This window comes from Lissotriton helveticus, chromosome 11 (genome assembly GCF_964261635.1).
Source record: "Lissotriton helveticus chromosome 11, aLisHel1.1, whole genome shotgun sequence".
Lineage (NCBI taxonomy): Eukaryota > Metazoa > Chordata > Amphibia > Caudata > Salamandridae > Lissotriton > Lissotriton helveticus.
This window is the reverse complement of record NC_136072.1, coordinates 978,217,794-978,243,757: the sequence shown is the minus strand read 5'-3', so window position 1 is coordinate 978,243,757 and position 25,964 is coordinate 978,217,794. Positions and strand designations below refer to the sequence as shown.

The following is a 25,964-nucleotide window of genomic DNA, read 5'->3' as shown; positions in this document are numbered from 1 at the left end:
TGAAGGCACTCTAGGGGGAGGCTGTGCAGTGCCAGGTGCACGCTTGCCTTCCTCTGCAAAACCCCATGAGCAGTGATGAAAACGGCGGGCTCCCACGTCACGTGAGTGACGTTTCGAACGTCGCCTACGTCTTAGCCTAATTGGACAATACTCTTGGCCGGCGGCCGGGTAAGGTTCGAGAGACTAATATTACTTTGCATTTTGGTGTCATGGACTCCGTGACACCAAAATGCAAAATATTATTACTGTCTGTCGAACCTTACCCGGCCGCCGGCCAAGATTATTGTCGACACACACCACGGTGTCACCCCATGTCCTGGTGTCACCCGGTGCGGTCCGCACCCCCCGCACCCCTCTAGAGACCCCGCTGGCAGAGCACACAATCAGGTCAGCAGCCTGTGCATCTGATGTTGCAGCACTAGTAGTGTGGTATCACTGTGGCATTGCAGAGCATCATCTCTTTTTACATCCTTATCTGTTTGTTTGCCTATGTTACCACTCCTACACCAGGAACAGGCTTGCCACAGTGCATACATTGGAAGACTTTCTAGCACCTCTACCTCTCTCTCTACCCAAGGCTTGTTAGACCCTCTCAATGACTTATCTAATATGAACTCCAGAACCCTCAAGGCTTCGGAGATCTACACCTTTCTGCATCTCTGAAGCCTCAGAGACAATCCTGGCACCAACTAGCCATCTGAATTTCCAAGTCTATCCAGCAACTCTAAGTCTTCCAGCCTGTCAGTGACTCTACCCCCAAGGGCCACTTATTCTTTCCAGGCATCATTTGCAAATGCGTCTCTGAGTAAACATGAGCCTCCTCAATCTTCGGAATTTTCATTCTAGTGCGTCTTGTCACTCTCCATAGTGGATGGGAAGGGGTTCACTCCCTGTCATGTCTGCCCCGCGGAGGAGGTGTGCACTCACCTGCATACCACAGCTTGATACATATGCAATGCCCGTGGAATTTGGTCATCTACAAACAACTTTTTGGAGGGTGGAAAAACAGGAGGCAAAATTGCAGCAAATGGCGTGATGTCAGATGGTGGTGCCACACATACAGGATTGTTTCCTTTTCTTCCATCTGACATGGAAGGACAGAACACTCTAGTCCTTTACCTCTCCACTTGTCTGCCAGTAGCAAACAAGTGGCTGCTGAGGTATGAAAGGGGAGGAAAGAGTTGGAAGATGTATCTTCTCATGCCTCCCTTGGCAATTGACAACCTGAAAGGTCCCAGTGATAGATTAGATGTGAGAACAAAGAAGCCTAGCACAGTTCTTACAGCCCTGTTTTCCATCTGCTCATGGTGCTTCCTTGTCACCTCTGGGTAGGAGATCACAAGGAAACATGCAGTGTAACCTGGGCAGTGCCAGTGCTGCTGCCCCTCGTCACCCCTAAGGGCCCAAATATGACTTATGGCGGAGCGGTAGCACGGGGCTGCCAACCGCTCCGCCAAAGGTCGCTGACGCCAGCCTGCCAGATTACAACCACTTTGTGGTCTGGCAGGTAGGCGGTGTGGGTGGTCCTGCTGCAGTGTGTCTTTCAAAGGCGGCAGTGCCTTTGAAAGAGGTACCGCAATGGGAATGACACACGGGGTTCCTTCCCGGCATGGACTTATATCTATGCTGTGCAGGAACCTAAGTGCATGCTCACGGGGTGGCACATGTTGTGCCCCCCTGATGGCATCCCCAGGCTGAGTGGACTGAGGGGGCCCTGTAAGGCCCCCTTTTTTCAGTGCTGCCAGCCTTTTCATGGAGGAAAAACCTCCATGAATCCGCTGGCTGGCCCGAAACTTGTAATATGCATGGTGGTGCTGCACCACCTGCATATTACATAGCCCCTTACTGCCATGCCACCAACCGGGAACGGCAGTTCCCTGGCGGAGCCAGTGGTCCAATTACAGTCCAACTGCCCAAGTCGTAATTGGGTGGTCAGACCGTTGGTGTGGTGGTGTCTGGAACGCCACTGCCGTTCCACTACGGGTTTGGCTGTCCAAGGACTGCCATACTCGTAACTTGCCCCTCAATATTGACCCTGGAATGTTAATTCCAGTTTGCTGTTATTTCACTGTGGGACAAACATCAACACACTGTAGATGCAGGTGTTTTCCCTGTGGTTTTATCGCTTTTTTTGTCTTTTCCCTACTTAACTATTGTTTGGCTGCTTTTCTGTGTTGTGGTGGAGCAGTGGACAGCAGTTTTATGGTTTATTGTTTGAATCCGCACATTCGGTTTATGATAAGTAAACTACGTTTAGTAAATTATGACTGTTTTATATGAAAAATATATGTAATAGTTTGTGTACTTTTTGTATGCTGCAATTAATGTGTCTTAAAAAGCGAACCATGAAATATATAATACTATCAAACAGGATAACTCACTTTAACTTGAAGAGAGCTTTATTAAAATCATGTTTCATTAGCTGTGAAGTAAAATGGTTCCCTTCCAGTCCAATGACAAATGTTTCAAGTAGTAAAACCATTTGCAGAGCCCAAGTTGAAAATTAAATGATTCCCTAAATTGGATATGTCAAAGATTGGAAATAAATTATGTTGATGTGCCTACCTTACTGTCTGGATGAAGTAATTTGTCTATTCATAGGCACTCACTGAAAAATCACTTCCGTGTACAGTGTTGCACTGTTACCAAATTAAAATATACTTGACATTTTACTTTTTTATTGTTTCAAGTTTGGGGAGAGGATATATCCTTACGGCTAGCGTAGTCGACGTCGAAGCTAAGGAACTGGGTTCGAGTCTTGGCAACGACGCTCAACATCCTGTGATTTTGGGCACATCACTCCATCTCCCCGTGCCTAACAAAAATGAATGTGTCCTGATGTAACGAAACTGGTGCTATGTAAAGCGCTCTATGGGCCAGATGTAGGTGTCAAAATACCGGTCGGTATCGGCCGAAAATACCGATTTCCGGCCGTTTCCGACCGGTATTTTGACATTGGTATGTAGGGGCACTGAAAACATACAGATTCGGTAATTTTACCAAATCGGTAAAATTACCGATCGGTAAAATTACCGAATCTGTATTTTCCTATGTAGGTAGCACTTCTAACAGTGCTTCAGGGCCTTTAGAATTCGTTATTTACCATGTAATACAATTGCATGGTAAATAACGAATTCTTGTGTACCACCTGTACCATGTGGCACACAGACATGCCTTAAGGGCATGTCTGTGTGCCACATGGCGCACAAGCCAGTTACAGGGGTGCAACAGGGTGTCAAAGTGACACTCTGTCCCCCTTGTAAATTCGGTATTTTTACCGATTTGGTAATTACCGAATCGGTAACTACCATTGAATCCTATGGGCTTCAAGGCCCATAGGAATTAATGGCAAATACTGATTCTGTAATTACAGAATCGGTAAATACCGAATCATACCGATTCGGTATTTGGTACCGAATTTCTACCTACATTTGAATTACCGATTCATGAATACCGAATCGGTAAAATTTGGTATTTATGAATCGGTAATTCACATTTGCCTACATCTAGGACTAATACCGATATCTTCGGGTCTAGTTTGCGCTATATAATCTAAAAAATAGAAAAAAGGGTCTTGGACTGGAATTAAGGAATTGTCTTGTTTGTTGCACCTCAAAACCACAGCCGCAATTACTTAACATTTTTTTAAATTCTGAATATGGCAATTAAAGAGTTTATCATTTTTACTCCACAGTTAACAATGAACGACTTTAGTGTCCATCGAATAATTGGCCGAGGAGGGTTTGGTGAAGTGTACGGTTGTCGGAAAGCTGACACTGGTAAAATGTAAGTTTTAAGTGATGTTTTTGCAAGGTCAACTATCATAATTTGCATTTGCTCTCAAGTGATTACTCATAAATTTGAAGAATACATTTCCCAACTTTCTTGTATGTAATAATAATCTCAGAATTCTTCCTGCAATACTCTTAACAGTGGTATTTCTCTGTCTGTGTTTTTAGTTGCATGTCTGCAGATTTTTCTATAGGTGAAAACTGTTTTGACTATAATGTCTTTTGTATGCATATCGTTCCCATACACCCACATTAAATAGGGTTCTTTCCCTAGTGCCTCCTTGAAGCACGCTTATTCCTGCCCTTAAAAGAAAGTAGATTTTCAAGAGGTATGAGAAGAGATATGCAAATATCCCCATGTATTTACAGGCAGATACTCCCAGAAATACAAAGCTCCTCCCAACCGCAAATGCAAAGGTTTTTAAAGCTTTTATGCAGAGACGTTTAATTAAATTAAACGGATATAATGTTTTTTTAAGGATGAAAGCTTTGGAAGACGTTTCAAACATGTTCTAAGATGACGCCCATGTTTATTCAACATTGTGTGTGTAACTCACCAAAGCTGTCCACTTTCTATGTCTAAATATAAACATGTATTTAAATGTAAAAATGTTTGATGCTCACCATCGTGAACAAGGCTGTGTCTGGCAGCCGAAACGTGTGGATGTTTGTGTCGCTCACAGTTACATAAACCACAGTGAAAAATCCACAGGAGTGCCGATATCATTTGTTGCTGAAATATATTGCAGAGGGGCTCTCAGCTATACTTCTTCAACCATAGGTCTGTTCAACTGTCATTCAGATTTTGCTAACGCCCACTTCTGCATATAGCATGGAGCTGTAGATCAGCCCACTTCAGCCACTGACTTCCCTCAGGTTGAGTGACAACATTTAGTCCCTTTCACCAAGTGCCTTAAAGCTGCTTCTTTCCGGTGCTATGAATGCAAGTAGATGCCAAAAGAACAATTGATGGACAGAATGAAGAATAATGGCATACATTCACCCCAGTACAGAGATCTGGGCCTAAATCCATTGTTTCTTTGCTCCCATATCATTTGAGTTTGAAACCAGCCATATGCAAATTTGTCTTGACCCTGCTCTCCATGGGAACAGTCAAGCCCGAACTGCCAGGCCAGGTCCTCCCTGGACTGGGAATAAGCATCCTTGGACTGGTTTGGGGGTTTTACTCCTCATCAGCCACGCTAGCTTGCCTCCAGTGGCATGGAGAGCACGGGACCCACGTCTGGGCATACCCGTCCCACTCGGGATGACAAATGCAAAAAGATCAATTGATGGACAGAATGCAGAACAATGTCATACATTCCCCCCAGTACAGAGATCAGGACCTAGATCAAAAATTAACACTGCTGTAGCATACCACCACTACTGCTGTTGCATGCTTTCACACACTCAGTCTCCTTCGAAGAGTCTTTCCTCTCCTGCCACTCTCTACGTGGAAAACCCTGATCCAGGCATTAGTCTTAAGCCGCCTGGACTACTGCAATGCTTTGCTGATTTTAGCTAAGGAAACCTCCCTAAAAAAACTACAGGTAGTCTAAAACACGGTGGCCCGCTTGGTGACCAATGCCCCTCCCAGAACAGCTTCACTGCCTCTACTCCAAAAACTGCACTGGCGTCCGGTGCGGAAGAGGATTCAATTTAGGATCTGTTGTATTGTTTACAAATCTTTAAACAATCTGGGTCCTAGCTATCTGACAGATAAGTTGGCCAGATATATGTCATCTAGGCCCCTGCGGTCAAGGTCCAAAGCTCTTCTCCATATCCCACATTTTAAAAAAGGTTGCACGGGCAGCAAAGATTTCTCCCACCTAGCTACACTCTACTGGAACCAACTACCAATTCATTTATGCCAATACACTAACTTCCTGATTTTTAGAAAGCTGCTGAAAACCACACTGTTCTGATTCCTCTCTCCTTGGTTAGCAATGGCAGTCATAGCGCGGAGATACCCTTGATGGGGTGATTAGAGCGCTTTATAAATAAATAAATAAAAACATATAAATAAGTAGACCTTCTTATGGAGGCTATATTGCCATCTCTCATTTTGCTGTCAAGGTGCATCTGCTGCAGTTCATACCTTGTCAGCTCTACTGTTTTGCGCTCTGTCAGCTGCATTGTGATTTACAAGACATTCAACTGTTGAAACTTTCTTTGTATCCGATCTGGGCCCCTTCGGGAGTGCCACTTAATGACGCAATACTTATTTGTTCCTCTCGGTCTGTTTTCGTAGTGAAAGGTGCTGCAGAGTGGTTTAGGAGTTCAGATCAGCAGTGTAAGTAAAGCTTACACTTGAGAATGTCTGCCTATGACACTGGTCTCATTCTATGTCCATGGTCCTGGGAGATGGGAACCCAGGACCTGATGACGCTCCCCCTCCCCTTTAGATAAATGGCACTCTGTGATGGGGTCTCCAGGGCCTACTAAGGCCCGGGTAGAAGGCCCACATGGCTCATGTGGACAGCAACATGGTCTTGGCTACATGCGGGGGGGGGGGTTGGCCACAGGCGGGGGGTTGACACTACATATGGTAACTCATTAGTTTATGTTAAAAAAGCACAAAAAATTCACAGAAATAACAAAGGTTAGATTTACGTTATAGTTATGTGAAATGTTCAGTAACAACATAATGTTTTACATTCTAAAAACCACTGAAATTCACCAGTTCTAGTTATCTCAAGAAACTATAAGTCGTGCACTAAGGTAAGTATAACTCACGCCCTCGCCATGCACTGATAATTACCTTACATATTACAGCACTTATGACATCATTGATAATAACACCGTAACGCTGGCAATGTAATGAGTGATGAGAAAACTGTGCATGGCGGTTTGCTAGTTATAGCTACCTTTAGGGCACGAGTTATAGTAATTTGAGATAACTATAACAGTTGCTTTTAGAGTTTAAAATTTTACATTATTACTGAACATTTCGCCTAACAATATCAATACCTTGGATTTTTCAGTGAATATATATATATATATATATATATATATATATATATATATATGTGTGTGTGTATATATATGTATATATATATATTTATGTATATATATATATATATATATTTTTTATGCATATGCACTGTAGAAAAAGATTTCAAATCTCTTGATACTGAATATGAATTGTAATTTGGAACACATATACATTCTGCTCTTCTCTTTTATTCGTCCACTCATTCACCCATCTTCTTTATGTCAGATTTCACATCCATTCATTATTCCATCTGCATATATAAATCTTCCTATTCATTCGTTCAGTTGTGCACTCATTCATTGTCTATCCTGGTTTGGTTCTGGTGTGGTTCTGTCCTGTGGCTAGTTAGCCCTGGGAAGCCCTTCTGAGTATCCATGCACTCTATAAATCTAGGAGAATAGAATAGAAATTAGTTCCAGCAGCTAATGTAAATAGTGATTTGCATGGTTTTGTTATTTTTTTGTTTGCGTTTCAAGTACCTTTTACAGTTCTCTTTAATGAGAAAGTGCTTGCCACTATGGCTGGAGAAGTTGATTTGACAACCTGCCACTGACCCAGGCTTATGATATCAATGCCATGAGGAAGCAAGGCAGGAAGATGTGAGAGACTTCGGAGGGGTCAGAGTGATTTGCTGCTTTTTAGGTCTGGCATTATCCAAGACCTCTTGATTTTTAAAAAAAAATATATGTTCAATATAATTATTTAAGGGGGCTAGCAACCAGGTTTCTTTAACCACTGGTCTATTTGTGTGTGATTTACATTTTGCTTCTGCCCACTGAAGCATACATCACTTTAGTCACTGGATAACTTCACTTTGAGTGACTCCATTTTGCTCTTTCACAAAGAGCACATCCGCTCACAAGTTAGATCCCTTCTGTACCAATATTTTTATTTTTAATATATTACTTTGATGTTACCTTTGTGTTTAGAGTCTGATATTATAGCAGGACTACTCATACCAGATGAGAGCGCTGGCCACATTCCACGCTTTATCAGTTCCTGTATCCTGCCAATGCTGCTGTAAATTCCTATTGGCAAATCTGACTTTCTCAGATAAACAGGGGACACTCCAAAGAGAATTTCACATCAAAACAGATTGTGTCAATTTGAAACAGTTCTGTATTAAGGGTTTGAAAGCGTCAGGATTATACATTGGATTTAATTGGTGAGCAATTCTTCAAAACACGTTTACTCTGTACTCAATGTCATCAATGACTCTATTAGAAACTTTTCCCAGGAAGAAAACTCACCTTTATCATGTTTAGTGTGCAGCACTTGTAACACTTTTTTATTCCTTCTTTCCTTTCTTCTCTCTTTCAGACTTACTTTCCTTTTTGCTTCATTCCTTTATTCTTGCCTTCCTATCTTCTTACATATTTTTCTTCTACCTTGCTTTACTTTTTTCTTTCATTCCTTCATTCCCTTTTTCTTTCATTCATTTCTTCTTTTTTGCTTTTCTTTTCTCTTTCATTTCTTCTTTCAAGGTTTCCATTTTTCTTTCCTTTTACATGAATGATTTCCTTCTTTCTCGTTTTCTGTTTTCTTTCAGTTTCCTTATTTCCTTCATTCTTTCTTTTTCTCTTTCCTTCATAATTTCCCTCTTACTTTTTTTTCTGGCTTTCATTTCATTTTCTTTCTGTCTCTCTTTTAGTTTTGTTCCTCCTTTCCTGCTTTCATTACTCTTTTCGTGCTTTCATTTCTTTTTTTCCTTCTTTCTTGGCTTTATTCCTTCTTCCTTGCTTTCATTCTTCCTTTATGTCCTTATCTATTACCTCTGTTTTTCTTTCTTTCTTGGTTTCTTTCTCTCTTTCTTGTTCTTTATTTTCCTTTCTTTTATTTATTCATCCTTTCTTTTGTTCTTTCATTCTTTCATTCTTGGTTTCTTCCTTGCTTTCGTTCCAGCCTTTAATATCTATTGCTTTCTGTCTTAACATCCCTCATTCCTTCTTTCTTGACTTCTTTATTTCCTTCTTTCTTGCCTTCCTTTCTTCTTTCCTGCTTTTTTGCCTTCCTTTTTTCTCTGTTTGTTTCTTTCTTGCTTTTCTTCTTTCTTGTCTTCTTTAGTTCCTTTTTGCCTTCATTCTATCTTACTACTCTTTTTTCTTTTCTTTCTTACTTGCAGTCTTTCTTTCTTTCCTTTGTTTCATTGCTTTCTTTCCTTTCCTTCTTTCTTTGTATTTTTTTCTCCTTTTATTACTTCTTTTCTTCCTCCTTTCTTTCTTAAATGCAGGAGGCTGGAAGGAAAGCCACACTAATTGGCTTCTTTTAGGTTTGTGTTAGCCAAGACCTTTTGATTTTACTAAACGTATGCGTATGGCATGGTTACTTATAGAGATTTCCAGCTGTAGTTCATCCATTTGTCTGTGATTATGTCATTTGCATTGTTTCCAACCTACTCTAGCCTCCTTCGAGGGTCAACTCATCACCCCACTTCAGCAATTGCCTGCTTTCACTATGATTTACAGCATTCGGGTCTTTCTCAAGGAGCACATCCACACAGAATATAGTTCGCTGTAATCACAGGGAGTACTATAGTAGTGTCTGCATTTTTTTAGTCTAAAAACATTTTTATCTTTGAGCAATGTTTTTTAATACCATGAAATGCCCTACAGCTTCCCAAACAATAAAGTTCTGCAAAAGTCATAACAAAACAACATGTCTAAAAGGATGGTGGAGACGCCAGATCTTTTCTCTTTGCCAAAGCTTGTTAAGGTTGTGTGAGAGCATATATATTTACTGTAATCTCTCATTTTAACTTGTTGTGAAAATTCATGCTCGCCTATTTTAAACCGTTTTGAACAGTAATACTCCCAGTGCCCTCATCATTCAGGACTGAACCAGCAGCCTAATTAAAGGCTTAATCAACATTTACTGCTTGCTTAAGTGTTTGTACTTTAAATGTGATTTATAACAGAACACTAGCCATGGTGTCAAATCTCTTTTCAGAGGCCATGGCATATAAGACATTCTTAAGATTGTCTTGCAGTCCAATCTTCTTCTACAGATATTTTTCTAGAATGTCTCACCATTTAAAAAGCTGATTAATAATTATTTGTACATGATTCTGGCAAGGCGAATAACGGATTGTTTTTTGCAATACACTGAAAAATAAATGAGTACTGTCCACAATGACTTTTCACAAGCAAAGACGTCCTTCAAAGCAAGAAATGCTGATATTGTTAGCTTTCTCTTTCTGCAAGTTGCATTTTGAATACAATTACAGGTTTGTATGAGCTCATGTTATCAACACCAAAAATAAAAGATACAGAGAGAGGCCTTTGGACAGCCTCCTTATCCATTGGTAGTTTTGGGTCAACCCCCTTAAACCTCTACTTATTAGAAGAGTCCTTTCCATTTTAGATCAACCCATTGGAGTATCCTGAAGGTTCACAGTTTGCAATGGTGATTGTCAAAGAGAACTGTTTTAGGATTACAAGGAGGATACTCCTGCGGCCGAAGAAAAGCATTTCCCTATCTTCTGATGATGGAGAAATGGCAAATGGGACCAAAAAACGCTTGTACTCTAGTAGCATCTCCCATGATGCTGCTGGAAATTTTTTCCAGACATGTCAGTAGATGTCAAGAACATTATATTATATTGGTTTGAAACCATTTGCAACTTGACACATAATTTCCACTATGGTTATACACTTTGTTTGAAACGTGTTCCAGTTTTCTGTCCAAGGTTGTTTCTGAAATCCCTCTAATTCCCACTATTGACCTTCCTGTTTGCAGACCTATCACGCTGCTCCAAAAGTTCATTTAGACAACATGCTATAACATCTACAAACAAATTAACAATGCACTAATTTTCAGTAAAATAGTTGTCAAGCTGGTGTCATACCACCATGGCTATAGGCTCCGCAAAACAGTGTACAACCTCAGCCTAAAGTTAGGTAAATCCCTTTATGCCTAAGTGCAATGATTTTAGAAAAACCTGAAGACATTATCTGAACAGTTGTGAACACTCCCAGTGCATACAGTCCCACAGTGCCCCGAGTTCTGCAATCCTCATTGGCTACACAAAAGATTTTACCAAGAAGGTGAAGAATCTTTAATGGGAGTGGGTATGTGTAGGAACTCCTCAATGGGCTCTTGATATAAGGCTACTCTTTAAATTTGCTGAATAGAATTCTACCTTATATGCCTTTAAAACTTCATACATTTTTTGTGAGGACATTCACAAATTATTTGTTTGTAAGTGCTGCTAAATGCTTTGGTTGCTTTGGTCTATGTGTTCTTTGTAAACACGAAAATAGATTCTTCTTTATAAAATAACATTCATTGATGTCCAGTCTGGAAATGGATTAAATTAAAGCTATTATTCTTGATCATTCAGGGATACACATAATAAGGGTTGTTAATACCACTCAAAGCGTACTAGTACGGCTGCCTGACTGGCACCACGGATGCTTCATGTAGGGGCTGTTGTTTTGATGAGGAATCACTTTTACACATTTTATGTTTGTGCCCCTTTTTTTCTCCACTTAGATGCTATTATCCTGTTCCAGTGATTAGGAAATTGAGCATCAGGGCCTACTGTAATTGAATGTCAAATCGTTGACTAATGCTGAATGACCACAGGAACTGTTAAGTTCATGGCGATTGCCTCATCAATGCTTAAAAATTTTACCCTATGAAAGTAAAGTTTAATATTCAATGCTTACTTCATAAAAGCATTAGGACCCCTGCCTGGTATGGCAAGCTCTCCCCTTGATAATCTGAGTGGCCCTATGGTTAATTGGTATTGCACTTTAATTATGGTATATGTAAAATGAGGGTTTTTCCTTTTTGTTGGCTCTGACATGCACTCCCACTTTTATTTAGCTCGTTTGTGACCTATTGGCTGCTTCCAATAGTCTTCTACTCAACCATATTGTAATGTTTTCTGTGATTTTAATTAATTGTGCAATCGGAATAAACTTTGAACACAGACACCTAAATATGAAATAGTTCTCTTCCTCTACTTGTCCATATAAAAACCCATGCATTCATGATGCCTTCTGAATTTTAGGAGAAAACATTTTTTCTTCAGCTTAAAAATAGTTGTATTATTGCAGACAGTTAAAATGACATTCATGAATGGAGCACCATTAACCAAACTCATTCACCTCTTGATCATTCAGCACATTGCTTACACAACAAATAATTTGTAAAAAGAGATTCTGGCAACCCACTATTATCCTTGTTTTAATATTAATATGATATGGTATGTCTATTTGTATAGTGCACTAATCACCCATGAGGGGATCCAGGTTGAAACAGCTCAAAGTTCAAGCTGCCCGGTGTCCACCAGCCAAAAAGGTTCACAATGAAGATTGAACAAGCATTAATAAAGGCATGTTTGTATATATAGAATTGTATTTGCAATATGAAAGATAAGATTAAGTGATGATCAAGAGAGGATGATAATGGTAGCAAAAATGTACTTTCAATTCATTTCTCAAGATCCTGTGTAATAAGCAGTACAAAACATTCCACTATATGTCGTTTCTGTCTGTAGACTTCTCACTGATGAGACCCATAATTCATACATGCTTCCCAACTTTGTTAGAGCACTTAGCAGCTACAAGAGAGTATTACAATTATGTGCAGTGTTGGCACAATGAGTTTTAAGTATAGGGCTGTCACCTCAATCACAATGGAGAGTCATTTAGCAAAAATACATAATCCTGAGTGCTTGATTCAGAAGAGACCAGTTGGCCCCTTAACTTGAATTTGATATACACAATTTTTTATCTCTCAAAAAGATCTGGCAATATGATTGAAAGAGGTGAGACAGGAATTTGTTAAGCAGATGTGTATGAAGTCAATATAAAGGAGACAAAAGGTTACTATAGTAATCAACTTTGGGTAGAAAGCATTGTGTCTAATATTTTTCATGTTAGCTCTTAGCAGGCTCAGCCTTGGTAGACTTGTCACATTTAGATTTTTCTGCAATGTCAAGGGTTTCTTTTCTGCCCCATGTGGGAAGGTGGAGGAGAGAAGTCCAAAGCAAGCCAAATCATTATACCACCAATAATAATAAATGATAAACAAGACGAAATAAGCAAAACAATGGCAGAAGTATCCCGATACAAAACAACAACCAAGCAACCAAAAGAAGAATCATTCACAGTACCTTTTCTGTGAATAGGCATAACTTAATCTTGACCTTTTTCTTAACTTATAGGAATAAGTAATATTTACTCATGGAAAAAGTGTTTTGTGAATTAGGCTGAAAAAGCTGAAAGTAAGGCTCCTCCTGCTATATTTACATTTTAAGAACTCAAAAATATCTGCCCCATCTTCATTCCAAACTGAAAATAGTTTTAAGGTGTAAAATTTGAATCTAATTTTGATAAACAAAAATATAACTATGTATTTTTTCATTAATGGTAGCCATGAGTTAAAGATTAGTGACCTTTTATTAAAATTCTTCATTTACAATCTATTTCAAATTTTTCTTATTTCAGGTATGCAATGAAATGTTTAGATAAGAAGAGGATCAAGATGAAGCAAGGGGAAACGTTAGCCTTAAATGAGAGAATTATGCTCTCTCTTGTCAGCACTGGTGTGAGTATGATGCAGTCTTTATCTTAAAAAGCTGAATTTATATTTTCTCTATTAGACCATAGAAGTTGCACATTTCACTTCAACTTAATCACCCTCTGGGGATCCAGAGACCATTTTTCCAGGTACTTGTACTCAATCTTCTATTTATTCACTCCACATTGCTAATCCTTCAAGGGCCACATTGTACAACTGTTATTCAACAAAAGGATTTAGGCTTTACACTTGTGTTACTGGTGAAAAAGTAGCTAACCATAACATCCCAAATCCACATGAATTTTTCGCTTCTTAATAAAGTACAATTCCTCACTATTAGATGGGAATGCCTTGTGCAAAGTTTGTTTGTTTAGTGTTCCTTTTGTATCCTCATTCATCTAAAATATTTTGGACAAATGCCTTCCTTGTCTGCAAGTCAAGGTCAGTCTACAAAAGTTGGTGATATTAACTTACCTTTACCACTACATAATTGTAAAACAAGTAAGACCAGATTAAATTGCTAGACCCAAAAGAAGGATGTATAACACTGGTGACCTCAGATAAGTCAATATCTGAATAATGCAATTTCTCATTCACAGACAATATACTTTTTATTTTTCAAACCACAAATACCCATAGATAATGTATTGTTTAGGCGACTATAAACTTGCATGATCAATTAATGTAACGGAACATGGACCAATGCAGGAACACATTGCTTCATACCTCTTCAAATATGCATGGGTACATATACCGGCCCATACTATAAATTTATCAATAAACCTATCAGATATAATATTCGTGTTGCCTCTTTCCAGTTCACAATGGAAAACAACAGTTGCATAAGTTCTGTAATTTCCAGCACTGTTCAGGTGTTTATTCTTATAGATTTTCCTGTCTTCTGTATTAAAAGGAAAGGATAGTAATAGTTCATAAATAGATTCTGGATATTTTCCAGTGAATATGCAGATTTCAAATTGCACCTTTTACCCCTTTCTGGTTACTTTACTTAACAGCTAACTAAATAGAAAACATCTGGAGCTTTCTAAATGTTCCTACACAATTGCTACTTTTGACATTGACCCTAAGGCAAAGGTCATCTTAAGAGGATGTAATCAAGTCACCTTGGACATTTTCAACCTGTTTTGATAAATAGAATTTTGTTAGAACTCAACTTATGCAAGGATCATGATACAGGGACTCTGGACCTAAATCGATTACTGGTCTAAACGTTTTAACCAGTCTTTACAGCACTGAGGGAGGAAACCTCAGATACTATGTTTGCTTTTCCCAATAAAAATAGAAGGTGCCCCAAAGAAGACCTCATCTCAAAGAAGTTCATATTTCATTGGAGAACTGATGATGAATTTACTGGTGATCACACAGTCTAGTCACCAGTGTTTTGAGAAAATCCCAGTCATTGGAATTCTACAACTATGGGTACAACTGCTTATAATTTCACTCAATGGGACATATGTAGAAGTGGGCTAGTTCCCATTGTGGAATTTAAATATTATCTAAATCAGGTGCCTATATTTCTGAATCTCCTTGTAGTGGCAACCTGTGGAGTCCCATGCATCATCATTCTTACAGGGAACTGGAGTTTAGGGTTAGGGTATTTCTTCTAGCCATTAGAACTAGCCAGTCTGCCATCACCTCAAGGGTGACTGCTTTCTGTTCCTTCTAGGACTGTGAAAGACCGATACACGCTCTATGGATATGAGATGGGACATGCTCACACTCTCAATGAAATTTGCTGATGCATCTTCATAACTCGGTTGTTGATCTTCTGTTTTTCATTTCTCCTGATCTGTTAGCTGCTGTGATATTGAGGCTTCTCAGAGAACTCTGTTATGTTTCCAAGCCAGTTTTGGTAATTTTCATTAGCCCTTGTAGGTGTACCAGTGGGGAAAATGCACATGCCCCGGGAACTCTCTTGGCCTACCTGCAATCAGATTGATGTTAGGAACAGATAACCATACCAGAGATAACAGAAATATTTTTCAGGATTCCACTCACTATGGTATGACAGATAAAAAACAATATTTACATACCTGCATGACAAGGCTGTGTGCCCCACTCTACTCACACAGCACAGTCTATCTCAGGCTGGCTTGGTTATTATCCAGAGTATCAGTGGAGCAGTAACTACCTAGATGAAAGAATAGACTCCTATCTTAGACAGGTTATGGCATCTTATATCTAGTACTTTTACAGCAGGACTGTCAAAAGGTTTATGAATATTGACACAGAGTGTGAAGAATCTCCTGGGAATTCTTATAGTCCTGTATACACTTTTACATAGAAAAGAGCACAAGGTCTAAGGATGACGGTACTCCTCATTAGATATGTGGATATATGACCAAAAAAGCTCACAGTCATAATATTGTCTATAAAGAAATGAGCAACACGCTAATAAATAATTATATGTTTAGTGCCGTGTAAGCAATGATCACCTGGGGAGGCAAAGTCACAGGAGGATAATAAAAAAAAAACTTAGTTCAACAGTTCAAATAGCTGGACCTTGTACAGGGCTACCTAAAATTAGGAAGCCCTAGCAGGTGCAGTCCAACACGATCTGCCGGTAACATCTCCATCTTTGCGGAGGCCACAGAAGAAAGAATGCATGCATACTTTCCAGACTAATGCTCACTTCAGAAGGAGAGTGGCAACAAAGCAGAGGTTCCACTCCTAGTCGGATGTTTTCTCTCGTAATCCTGTGCAACCCTTCTAAATACTGGTTAAGAGGACCACTAGTCATCCTCCTCTGTGTCAAAGTTAGGAAGCTATCACCATACTGAAGGTCTGTTTTATTTAAACGTTCAAGCACTCTTGTAGTCATGAAAATATGCATCTTTATGCTGCTCAATTTTCTAAATTGCTCTAGCCAGGTTTGTATTGGTTGCAGGTAATTTATGGATTGTACTCAGCATACTGCCTAGACTTGTTTAGCCTTTGAACCCACCAACAAAACAGAATTAAAAAAAATGGTTAGGTTTGCCTTAGGCACTGCAGAACCTCTTCTGTACAAAAGATAGGGCTGGCGATACCCTCCCACCCATCTGACTAACATGTTTGGGCAGAGCACGTGTTCAGGAGAGAGCGTGTTAGACCTTTCAGCCTTAGGGTGGTTTTCCCCTAAACATTTTACCTTCACCCCTTATATTTCTAATGATCTTGTTTTTGTTGGCCCTAGGGCTCTGTGCACTTTACCATTGCTTACCAGTGCTAAAGTGCTCTCTCCCCTAAACATGGTAGAATTGGCTTGCACCCAATTGGCACATTTTCATTTACTTGTAAGTCCTTAGTAAAGTGGTATCCCAAGTGCCCAAGGCCTGTAAATTAAATGCTACTAGTGGGTCTCCAGCACTGATTGTACCACCCACTTATGTAGCCCTGTAAAACATGTGCTATGTTTATAAAGTGCAGTGAGTATAAGGCTGTCTCCTGGTAGGATAAATGTACATTTTATTCAGGTGCCTCCAGTGGATAGGTTTAAAAAGTAAAGTAGGCGGAGATCTGTAAAAAATGCTTCCCTTAAATAGTCAGCATGTTTCTGCCTTATGGTGGACCATCTCTGGGTTCTGAGGCATTCATCCAGACCAGTTCTCACAATCACACAGTGATAATTAACATGAACATCAAACCTGCTGCTGGTCTAATGTTAAAGTGCCAGGAGTTACAGACAATGGCCCACAGTTGTGTTGTCAAGGGAATCCACTGTCATACTATATTATAACTAAATAGAAGAAGACATTAAAAGCATTCTCAACATATCACAAAATTAGGGGGAAAAAGTCCACTGCCAAGTAATTGTGAGTAGACCTGGGTGTCAGTGCCCGCCATCATTGTACACACTAGTGCAGGGAATTGAGTCATGGGCACTCGTACCCTCAGCATGGGTTTACTACTCACTCTTAAGCTTAATAGTGTTACCTAGAAAGTGAAGCTGCATAGCACAATTTATAAAAGACAGGAATTTTTAAAGAGAATCTGGGTTACGTCTACTTTTAAAAGTAAAGCAAAGTATGCACAATGAAGAGTGAAGTACAGGCATCAAAGGATCTCACACATACCCTTTTAACTCAAATAAAGTGTCACAATGGTTGCAGGCATGTTATTGAGCACCAATCGGTAATATATTACTATGAGTGGAAACTTTATGGAATGTAACACAGCAGGAGACAAACTGTTGAACACCTAGGAGATGATTATAGACGACTTGTACTTTACTCAATCAGAGTCACACACTGCCTGCCAAAAGGTGAGAGTTAAAAAATGCCCGTAATAGATATACAAGTGTTAGAACACATGGTGATGTCCATGAAAGTCAACATTCACTAAGCCTTCGTGCCCATTAACAAAATGGCGCTGCATTGAAAGCCCAGTAGTTCTGTGGGGCGTGAGTAAAAAAAAAACAGTAGTTTGAGGAAATACCTGACAGAGTCTTTGCATCCTTGCAATGGTGTGCCCGGTGAGAGGAAAATAATTCCTCCTGGTGCATCTCCTTTAAATAGACGCCTATTGGGTGTGAGATGTGCTCAGACTATCGGAGGGCCATCAGGAATGATGGGAAATGTAGTCACAGCATCCACAAAGATCCGTCCAATGCCTTGTGACATGCTGCAGAGCGTGAGCTAACGCTAAGTCAGTCAGTATAGCTGGGTACCCAGGGGTATGTGGTTGAAGTACCTAGAAGGATCAGTCAACATCTAAATATAAAATCACCATTCAATCAAGTGGTATATTCATCATGGCCAGCGGCATTGTAAAGTATGGGGAACATAGGCTCAGATGAAACAACAAGGATTACAAACCATATGAAAGTTTATTGAGCCATGATCTAGTGGACAGACGATGCAAAATTCTAAAATGTGTTTTTTTGGGCAGGGCAATGTATGTGTATTAGTTGGGCAAAGCGCTCAAACATGTCCTCGGTGGCTGGGCAGTACATATGTCTTATTTGGACAAAGCGCTAAATTTGAGACAGTTAAGAACCTGTTTGTTAACTGAAAAGTTGTATATTAAATGGAGATCGCATGGGTACTACCGGTGTACTGTGGGTGGGTACTACAGGTATATTGTGGGTGGGTAATGCGGAATGCAAGATCACCTAATCATATGTTACTTACAGAAGTGTTGTCATGTGTGGGGATGTCCAAGGGATATCATCATTCAATTCACACAGATGAGTCTTCAGTCTGAAGATCAAACACATCGGGTAATGATAACATTCAACTGAGAGCAAGTAGACAGTTTGCATTTGGTATCTAAAGAGTTGTGATTTAAAGCCCTATATCACAATTCTAAAAATGCCACTTTCAGAAAGTTGGCATTGTTTTGTCCTTACCATTTGGTGCCGTCAGTCTGCCCCTGGGTCACATGGCTAGGTGTAGCTAGCCGTTGGTCTTTCTGTATTGCTTCCAAACAATAAAACTAAGGGAGGCTAGGTGTTAGGCCACTCTGACAGTGCCTGTGTGCAGTCTGTGAACTGCCATGTCCTCCTGGTCAGTTTCCCCACTGACCAGGCCTAACCCTTCCCTTTCTGTGCACATTGGTCACCCCTATGGAAGGCCCAAGGTACCCCCTTGGGCAGGGTGCAGTGTATGTGAAAGGCAGAGTATGTACTTGTGCAGATGACATGCTCTGGTAGTGAATTACAGTCATTTTCGTTTTTCACTGCTGCAAGGCTATCTTGCTCCATAGGCTATCATGGGGGATGCTGGCTACAGTGGCTACCAGCATATCTTCCCATAGGAACAAGATAGGACATAAAAGTCTGGTATCCCTGAACTCAGAATTTAATAACACATCTTTTAGGAAGGGTTGTTTTTAAATCCTGTGTTTGAGAACAGCACTTTTAGAAAGTTGCTGTTCTCTTGTCTGACCTTTCTATGTTCCTTGGCCTGTGTGTGAATTGACTGTCTGGTTTGAGAGTGACAGGGGCTGGGGATTCCCCAGGAGGCTGGCTGAGTCAGCCCTAGGCTGAAAGACTGCATTTGCAACTTGAGTGGTGGGAGGAGATAGCACCTGGGCCTGCATAGGGCTGTGCCTGCCTTCCACAATGCTGGCTCCACCTCCTGCTGGGCGGCTGACGACCCTGCCCCTCATTCTGAAAGGAAAGGAGAAGCCAGGAAAACAAAGTGCTCAAGGAACACCCAGAACTGGTTCAGACCGGGCTCAGAGCCCTCCTGCACAAAGGGAACAAATACTTTCAGGAAAATAAGTACAGGACCCCAGACAACAAAAAATTTGATCATCCTGGAATCAAGAAGGAACCTCTGCCAAGGAGAACGCTGAAACTGAAGAAGGAAGACTGACTTGCTGTTGCTCTGCTGGACTGACCTGCTGTTGCTTTGCTGCCAAGGAGAGGGGAAGGACTTTGCTTTGTGCTGTGTCCCCTTGCTTGAAGGAATCTCCAAGGGCCTGAGAGAGAGCTGGCTCCCTGTTATGAAGTCTCAGGAACAAAAGGACTTCGCCCCCAGCTTCCCTGAACTCTACTGAAATTCTGTCCTTCTTGGAGTGCGTGGCCCATGTGTGGTGCCTCTGGAAGCTGTACCTGTGTTGGGGAGCTGGATGCCAAGCTTTTAAAGACTTTGCTACAGAAAATGTATTGCAATCCCGGCCGAGCGAGAAAATTCCCGCCGCTACGAACACTGAGATCGTCGCAGCGCCTGTCACCGCTGCCGGAAGACGTCGCACCCTTCGTTAGCGGGAAGATTTCCACCGCTGCGAACCTAGTTACAGAGCCTGTCATCGCTGGGTGAAATCATCGCATCACGTCGCTGCAGGAATCGTCGCAGAGCCCTTGCATTGAGGAGCAGCGAGAGAAAGATCGCCACTGGACCTCGCAACGTCGCCCCGGAGATCATCGCAACACCCGAGAATCATCGCATCGTGCCTTTACGGGAGAAAACTTCCTACAGAACCTACGCACTGGAATCCATACAAGTGGCCTTCCTCCCCATACAGACCGGATTCGACGCAACACGCCCGCTGCTGCAGCGGGGCTGTCGCTAATGCCTCCCAAGGGTCTCCGGAGCAATACATCTCTTGTTTTTCACCGCTACAGCTTCTGTGCTTGGAACTTTTTATCGGTAACAAAGGTACTGTGGCTAAAACGTGACGCAACTGTGGATAATTTTATCGCTAACCTTAAGAACATTAAGAACTCTTTTGCAACCATATTCTTGAACTGTGTATGTTGGATTTTTGTCGTTTTGGTCTTGTGTAGATTAGATTAAATACCGTTATTTTTCTAAACTGTTGTGGAGTCAGTTTGTGGTGTTTTCACTGTGTTACTGTGAGTTTTGGTACAAATACTTTACACATTGCTTTTGATAAGCCTTGACTGCTCGTGCCAAGCTACCAAGGGGGTGAGCAGGGTTTATCTCAGAGGTTTCCTTCTTACCCTGACTGGAAGCAAGGGTGCCTATTTGGACAGTGGTACCTACCTCTGCCAACTAGAGACCCCCAGTTCTAACAGCACCTCACAAGACTTATCACCGAATTGCTGTGCAATGTATCCCCAATGCAGGACCTCACATCGCATACCACAGTCTCCTTAGAATTGAAGCTGCACGACACATCGTCGATGCAGGCCTACACTCCCCAAGCCAATCCTCAACAGCATCCTCAACGATGATGCAGTACATCTTGAGCCCCACAACCCAGCTGTTGTGCGACGCACCCTCAATACAGGACCTTGCATCGTGGCCTTGCAGCTCCTTGGAACCACTGCTTCGCAACACATCCGTGAAGCAGGGCCTTGCAACATTCCTTAACCCCTAACCCAATTTCTTGCAGAGTGCATGATGACATGTTTCACAGAGACATTCAAAGCCACCTCGAAGGAAAGTACCAATCTTTGGTAGAATTCACACAGTATTCAAATCGGCCACTCCATTTACCTAGCACCTTAAAACCTGAAATACATCACACACCCTCATCCTTTTTACATGTCTCGCACATGATGAAGGTACAGGAACTTGGATATACGGACTGGGTGGATCTTTAACTGAAAAGAGATATTAGACAGTCTCCCAATAGAGGAAACATAAAAAGACTAGTGACCCTGGTCAACAAATCAGTTGCTAACATCACCAGTCACCACAAAGCTTCACAAAGGTGTACACTTAGGGTGTTCCCCAGCCATCAGAACACAGATTTTGCAAACAGTGTGAACGATTGTTTGTCCCCACATGATGTGGCTGAAGAGCAAAGCATAAACTGCTGGTGGAAGCATAGTTCCATGGAAACCAAAAGGCAAGCTAAAGTAGGAAGGATTTATTTGTGAAACTTTCCCCAAAGAGAGCCGTGGACGGATATTAGAGGAGAATGGAAAGGGGGTTGCTTTAAAAAATGAAGCAAATACAGCAATTTCACCATGAGCACAAGTCAAAGTTGTGGTGATTGACAGAAATTCCACCAGTTTCTCCTTGGGCCAACAAAGGATTGTTTTATTTGGTTTCGTTCAATGAATACTTTCTGAAGCCTCAAATAACAGTGTAAACAAATGACTAAGCATATTCTTGCAAACTTGATACTACCATATTTCACTATACACAAATGTCAATGCTTGAAATACTCCGAATAGATATTGAAACTCTAATGTACAATAACCTAAATATGTAACACAGAAATAAACCACAGTCTCCTTGGTTGCAAGGGGTTTTGATAAATGCTTTAATTCTTCTGATGCTTGTGGCGAACAAATGGAACCCCAATTTGTAGTGTAGTAAACACTCTTCTTGCTCTAAAAAGTCTTAGGCTCAATTAGACGTCATTGCTTCCATTATCCATATGTTGGTGTAAAAATACTGCATTTTGAAATAAACAGAGCAGGAACTCAACAGATATAAATAATGAGTAATACTCTTTATAATATAAAAGCGCTCTGATACCGTAGGGTCCTGTTAGCGCTACATAAAACTCTTATAATAAAAATAAATACATAAAGAAAATGTCAGCCTAAATATAGAAAATACATTTCTTGCTGTTTACTTTTGACCAAAAATAGAAAAGAAAAGAAATATGTGTGCCTTGCAATATCAGTAGATAGATGTTTTCTCACTAAACTCAGAGTATGCTTTTTTTCTAAACGTGTTATTTATTCAACAGTCAGCAAGACAGGCAGTTACCATAATGTCAGCAGTACAGTAGTTCTGCATTATCATTGCACGGTAAAGAGGTTGACTCGTCAACTAACAATAACTTGTCCACAGACAACATTTTTTTAATTGTCAAACCTGTTCAGGCCTCTGCCCCTGCAGGGCCTCCATACGCAGTTTACTGTCACACGGAGCTGGCACTTAAGGTGTTTGCCCATCTGAAACTACCCTTTTAATACATATAGGTCATCCCAAAGCTAGGCCCTAGGTTGCCCTTTGGGAAGGCTGCTGTTTAGGTAAAAGGTAGGATAAGTGCCTGTGTTGTGTGGCTTGTCCTGGTAGTGACAAACAGCCTATTTGGCTTCTCACTGCTGTGAGGCTGCTCCTCTCATAGGTTGCCATCAGGAATTCCCTGATATGTGTTTCCGTGGTAATGTCTGATATGAAAGGGGTCACATGGCCTTGTTTGGTATGTTTGGAATAGCGGTGATAAATCCTGCTTATTGGTGATAGTGGATTTGTTATTACTATTTTAGAAATGCCTTTTTTAGAAATAGGCATTTCTGTGTGCTTCTTACTTTTTGTGCTCTGCCTGGTTGTACATTCACCATCTGGTTTAGTCTGATAGAAGCAGGGATGTGCCTTCACTGTAGACAGTCACAGAGGGGGTTGAGGTATGTCCTGCCTTTCCTGGATGACTAATAGTTGAGCTCAATAGGCTGGTCTGCAATTAGAGTGGTGGGTGGAGTTGTCACCTGCACATAAATAGGGCTGTGACTGCCTTTCACAACGCTGTCTCCTCCCCCCTCTAGTGTGTCTGGAATCCGGGCTGGCGATTATAAGGGGGTGTTGTGCACTTCTAAAAGTTGTTTGAAGACCTAGAACAAAGACATTTTGGAATAGAAGTACGGGGGCTGTGAGCCCATGATTTTAGACACTGCGTGGGACTTGTAACCAGACGCTGCTTGTTCTACATTGCCAGGATGTAATTGACAGGCTGCCAGAAGGAACGGCCATGGGACTTTGCTGTGTTATGCTGACTTGCTAAGAAGGACCCCGTGTGCTGGACTACTGTCTGAACTCCTGCGTTGGTGCCTCCAGTACTCTTCAAAGAATGCGGTTTCTGCTCCTAGCCTCTGTTGAACCCAACGCATAGGGAGTTCTATTTCTGCCCCCAGCCTCTTGATGTGACCAACGCGAATGGTATGTGGTTACCTGGGTAGGGAAAGCTCTCTTTTTTGCAGATCAGCCTGTGTGGGGCGCGTTTCACTTTGCATCAGGTGGCCCATGAACAGCGTGTTGCCCTTGAGTCAGCAGTGTGTGGTTTCAGGCAGCCCTCCAACTGTTTCCTGACAGGGTATCCTGAGAGGAATTACTGGTAGACTTGAGTATTGCCCTACGTCCAGCACCGCTATTGCAGAGGGCGTCATGTGTCCCTGGTTGGAGCAGTGCCTACTGAGAGCCCCGCACTTACAGAGCATCATAAGTGATTGTCTCCAGCGTGCCCCCCCAGCCAGGGAAAACACAACAGGTGACCTCTCTGCACCCAGGGCCAATCAGGATCAATGACTGGATATCCCTACCTTGTGGCTGCACCTGGGAAACCTCCGTCAGCATGGCACCTCAATGAGCCTCTGCCGGAGGCCGCCTCACACCAGGAGCAAAAGTGAATTCCCAGTGACACGGGGACCGCTTTCCTGGCACCAGGAGTATGGAGGGCCAGTGGTCCCAGGGGGACTACCGAGGATTGTACCTGCCCCAGGCTCCCACCTGGGACCATCACCTGATAGCAGCCATGCAGTGTGTTAGCAGGAAGCACCATATTGTTTAAGTTACATGGGGAGATGGGACCCAGAGAGGTCTCCCCACTGAGCCTTCAGTTTCAGGTGCCCCTTTTCCCTGTTGGGCCATAGTTGGGAGGGGGGGTGGGGCACTATTTTGCACTTTGTAGCCGTTTTTGGGCAAGCCCAGGATGGACTGCTGTTCTGGAATTGGCCACAGTAAATAAACATAGCAGAGTGACTCATACACCCTGAAGGGCCTATAGGAGGTTTTATGATTGAGTTCTGCATGCTAATAGAACTGGAATAACTGTTGTCATTGTTGTAAGTGAGCCGGTGGCCCTAACATGTTCCCTGACTGCTGCAATTTCCCAGGTATAGGTTGTTTTATGCCTTACCATGACAGGATAATGAATATTTCCTCAGGGTATGCGTTATATGTGCAGTGGTGGGGGATGTATTATGTGTACGACCTATTAGTGTGTACTGGATTGCACGTACTAGCAATGTTTTTGATAATTGCCTGGTTGGAAAAGTGTTTATGATCTATTTGACATCATGACCATTGCCTAGTTGGCAAAGTAATTTATGTGATTGTGATTTAAGGTGTTTTATGTACAATACAAAGGATATTTTTATATAAGCTTGTGTGGAGTCTCATTTTTTGGTGTGCCTAGGTGTCACTGGTGTGTGTGTGTTACACAAATGCTTTACACATTGCCTCTAGGATAAGCCTGACTGCTCTGCCAAGCTACCAAGGGGATGAGAAGGGGTTATCTTGTGTGTTTAACTTCCATACCCTGACTAGAGTGGTGGGTTCTACCTGGCTTAAGTGCATACCCTAGCCAACCCAAAACCTAATTTTCAACAGTCCCCAAAATGTTTTGCAACTTACAAGGACATCCCCCTGCACAGATCACTTTTGACATTGATGGATTTCTCTAGACCACTTTTCCATGGTAGGTGAACTCAAATTCCAACTATTCTCTCACCATGTCACATTGCACCCCAGTTAGTTCCAATGCTTAGAGTATCAGCTTGTGCCTGGCTAAGTCAGAGTCAAATATTGCAGGCTCTGGTAGCACTAGCAATGAGATCTCCACTCCCAAATATTTAACAATTTCTCCCTAATTCTGTCCAAAACCTCCGTACCTTTATAGAAGCCCAAATAGCTTGCATGCAAGCCCTTTCCTCTGTTTTGCTTTTGAAGTATTTACTATTTGAGGTCAGTCTAATTTTGTACGGTCTATTTCTATTGTAGTATGCTCTGTGCAGTATCTAAGCATGGGCGTAAAATCCGCTCCGCTCGCGGATTTTTCGGATTTTCGGCAAATCCGCAATCCGCGAACGCTCGCGAATTTGTCGAAAATCCGTGAATCCGCTCGCGGCGGATTTTTTGCTTGGTTGCGGCGCGCGGCGTGGTGCACGGCGTTCACTTTCCGTCATTTTAGCGTTTGCCGAGTTGTTTTTCTTTGCGAGTGACGCGCCATTTTAGATCTTGCTGCGTGTTCCCGCGGGAGTTTGTCGCCCGCGAATACGTACTCGCGGCTTGCCACCTTGCACAGCACACCTCGCGAGAGTTCGCAATTGCGAACATGTAGTTGCGGCGGAAAGGAACAATCTCGCACTTGCGAAATAGAGATTTTGCAATTTCGCACAAGAAAATCACCAGCAAACAGGATAAACCTTCAGAAAATTATGATTTTTATCAGAATCACTCCTCAGGTTGACATTTGCATGGCCTTTTTTTTTGCAAGGA

The 25,964-nt window shown here is 41.6% G+C and overlaps 1 protein-coding gene across 2 annotated transcripts in view; it reads left to right on the top strand.

Moving 5' to 3' along the window:
* Positions 1–25,964, top strand: part of GRK3 (G protein-coupled receptor kinase 3) — a 1,268,751-nt gene that overhangs the window by 821,474 nt on the left and 421,313 nt on the right. For both annotated transcript variants that reach the window (XM_078667331.1, XM_078667330.1), the window contains exons 8-9: positions 3,695–3,786; positions 13,242–13,341. In XM_078667331.1, the coding sequence (XP_078523457.1) occupies positions 3,695–3,786; positions 13,242–13,341 (192 nt within the window). The remainder of the gene's footprint in view (positions 1–3,694; positions 3,787–13,241; positions 13,342–25,964) is intronic.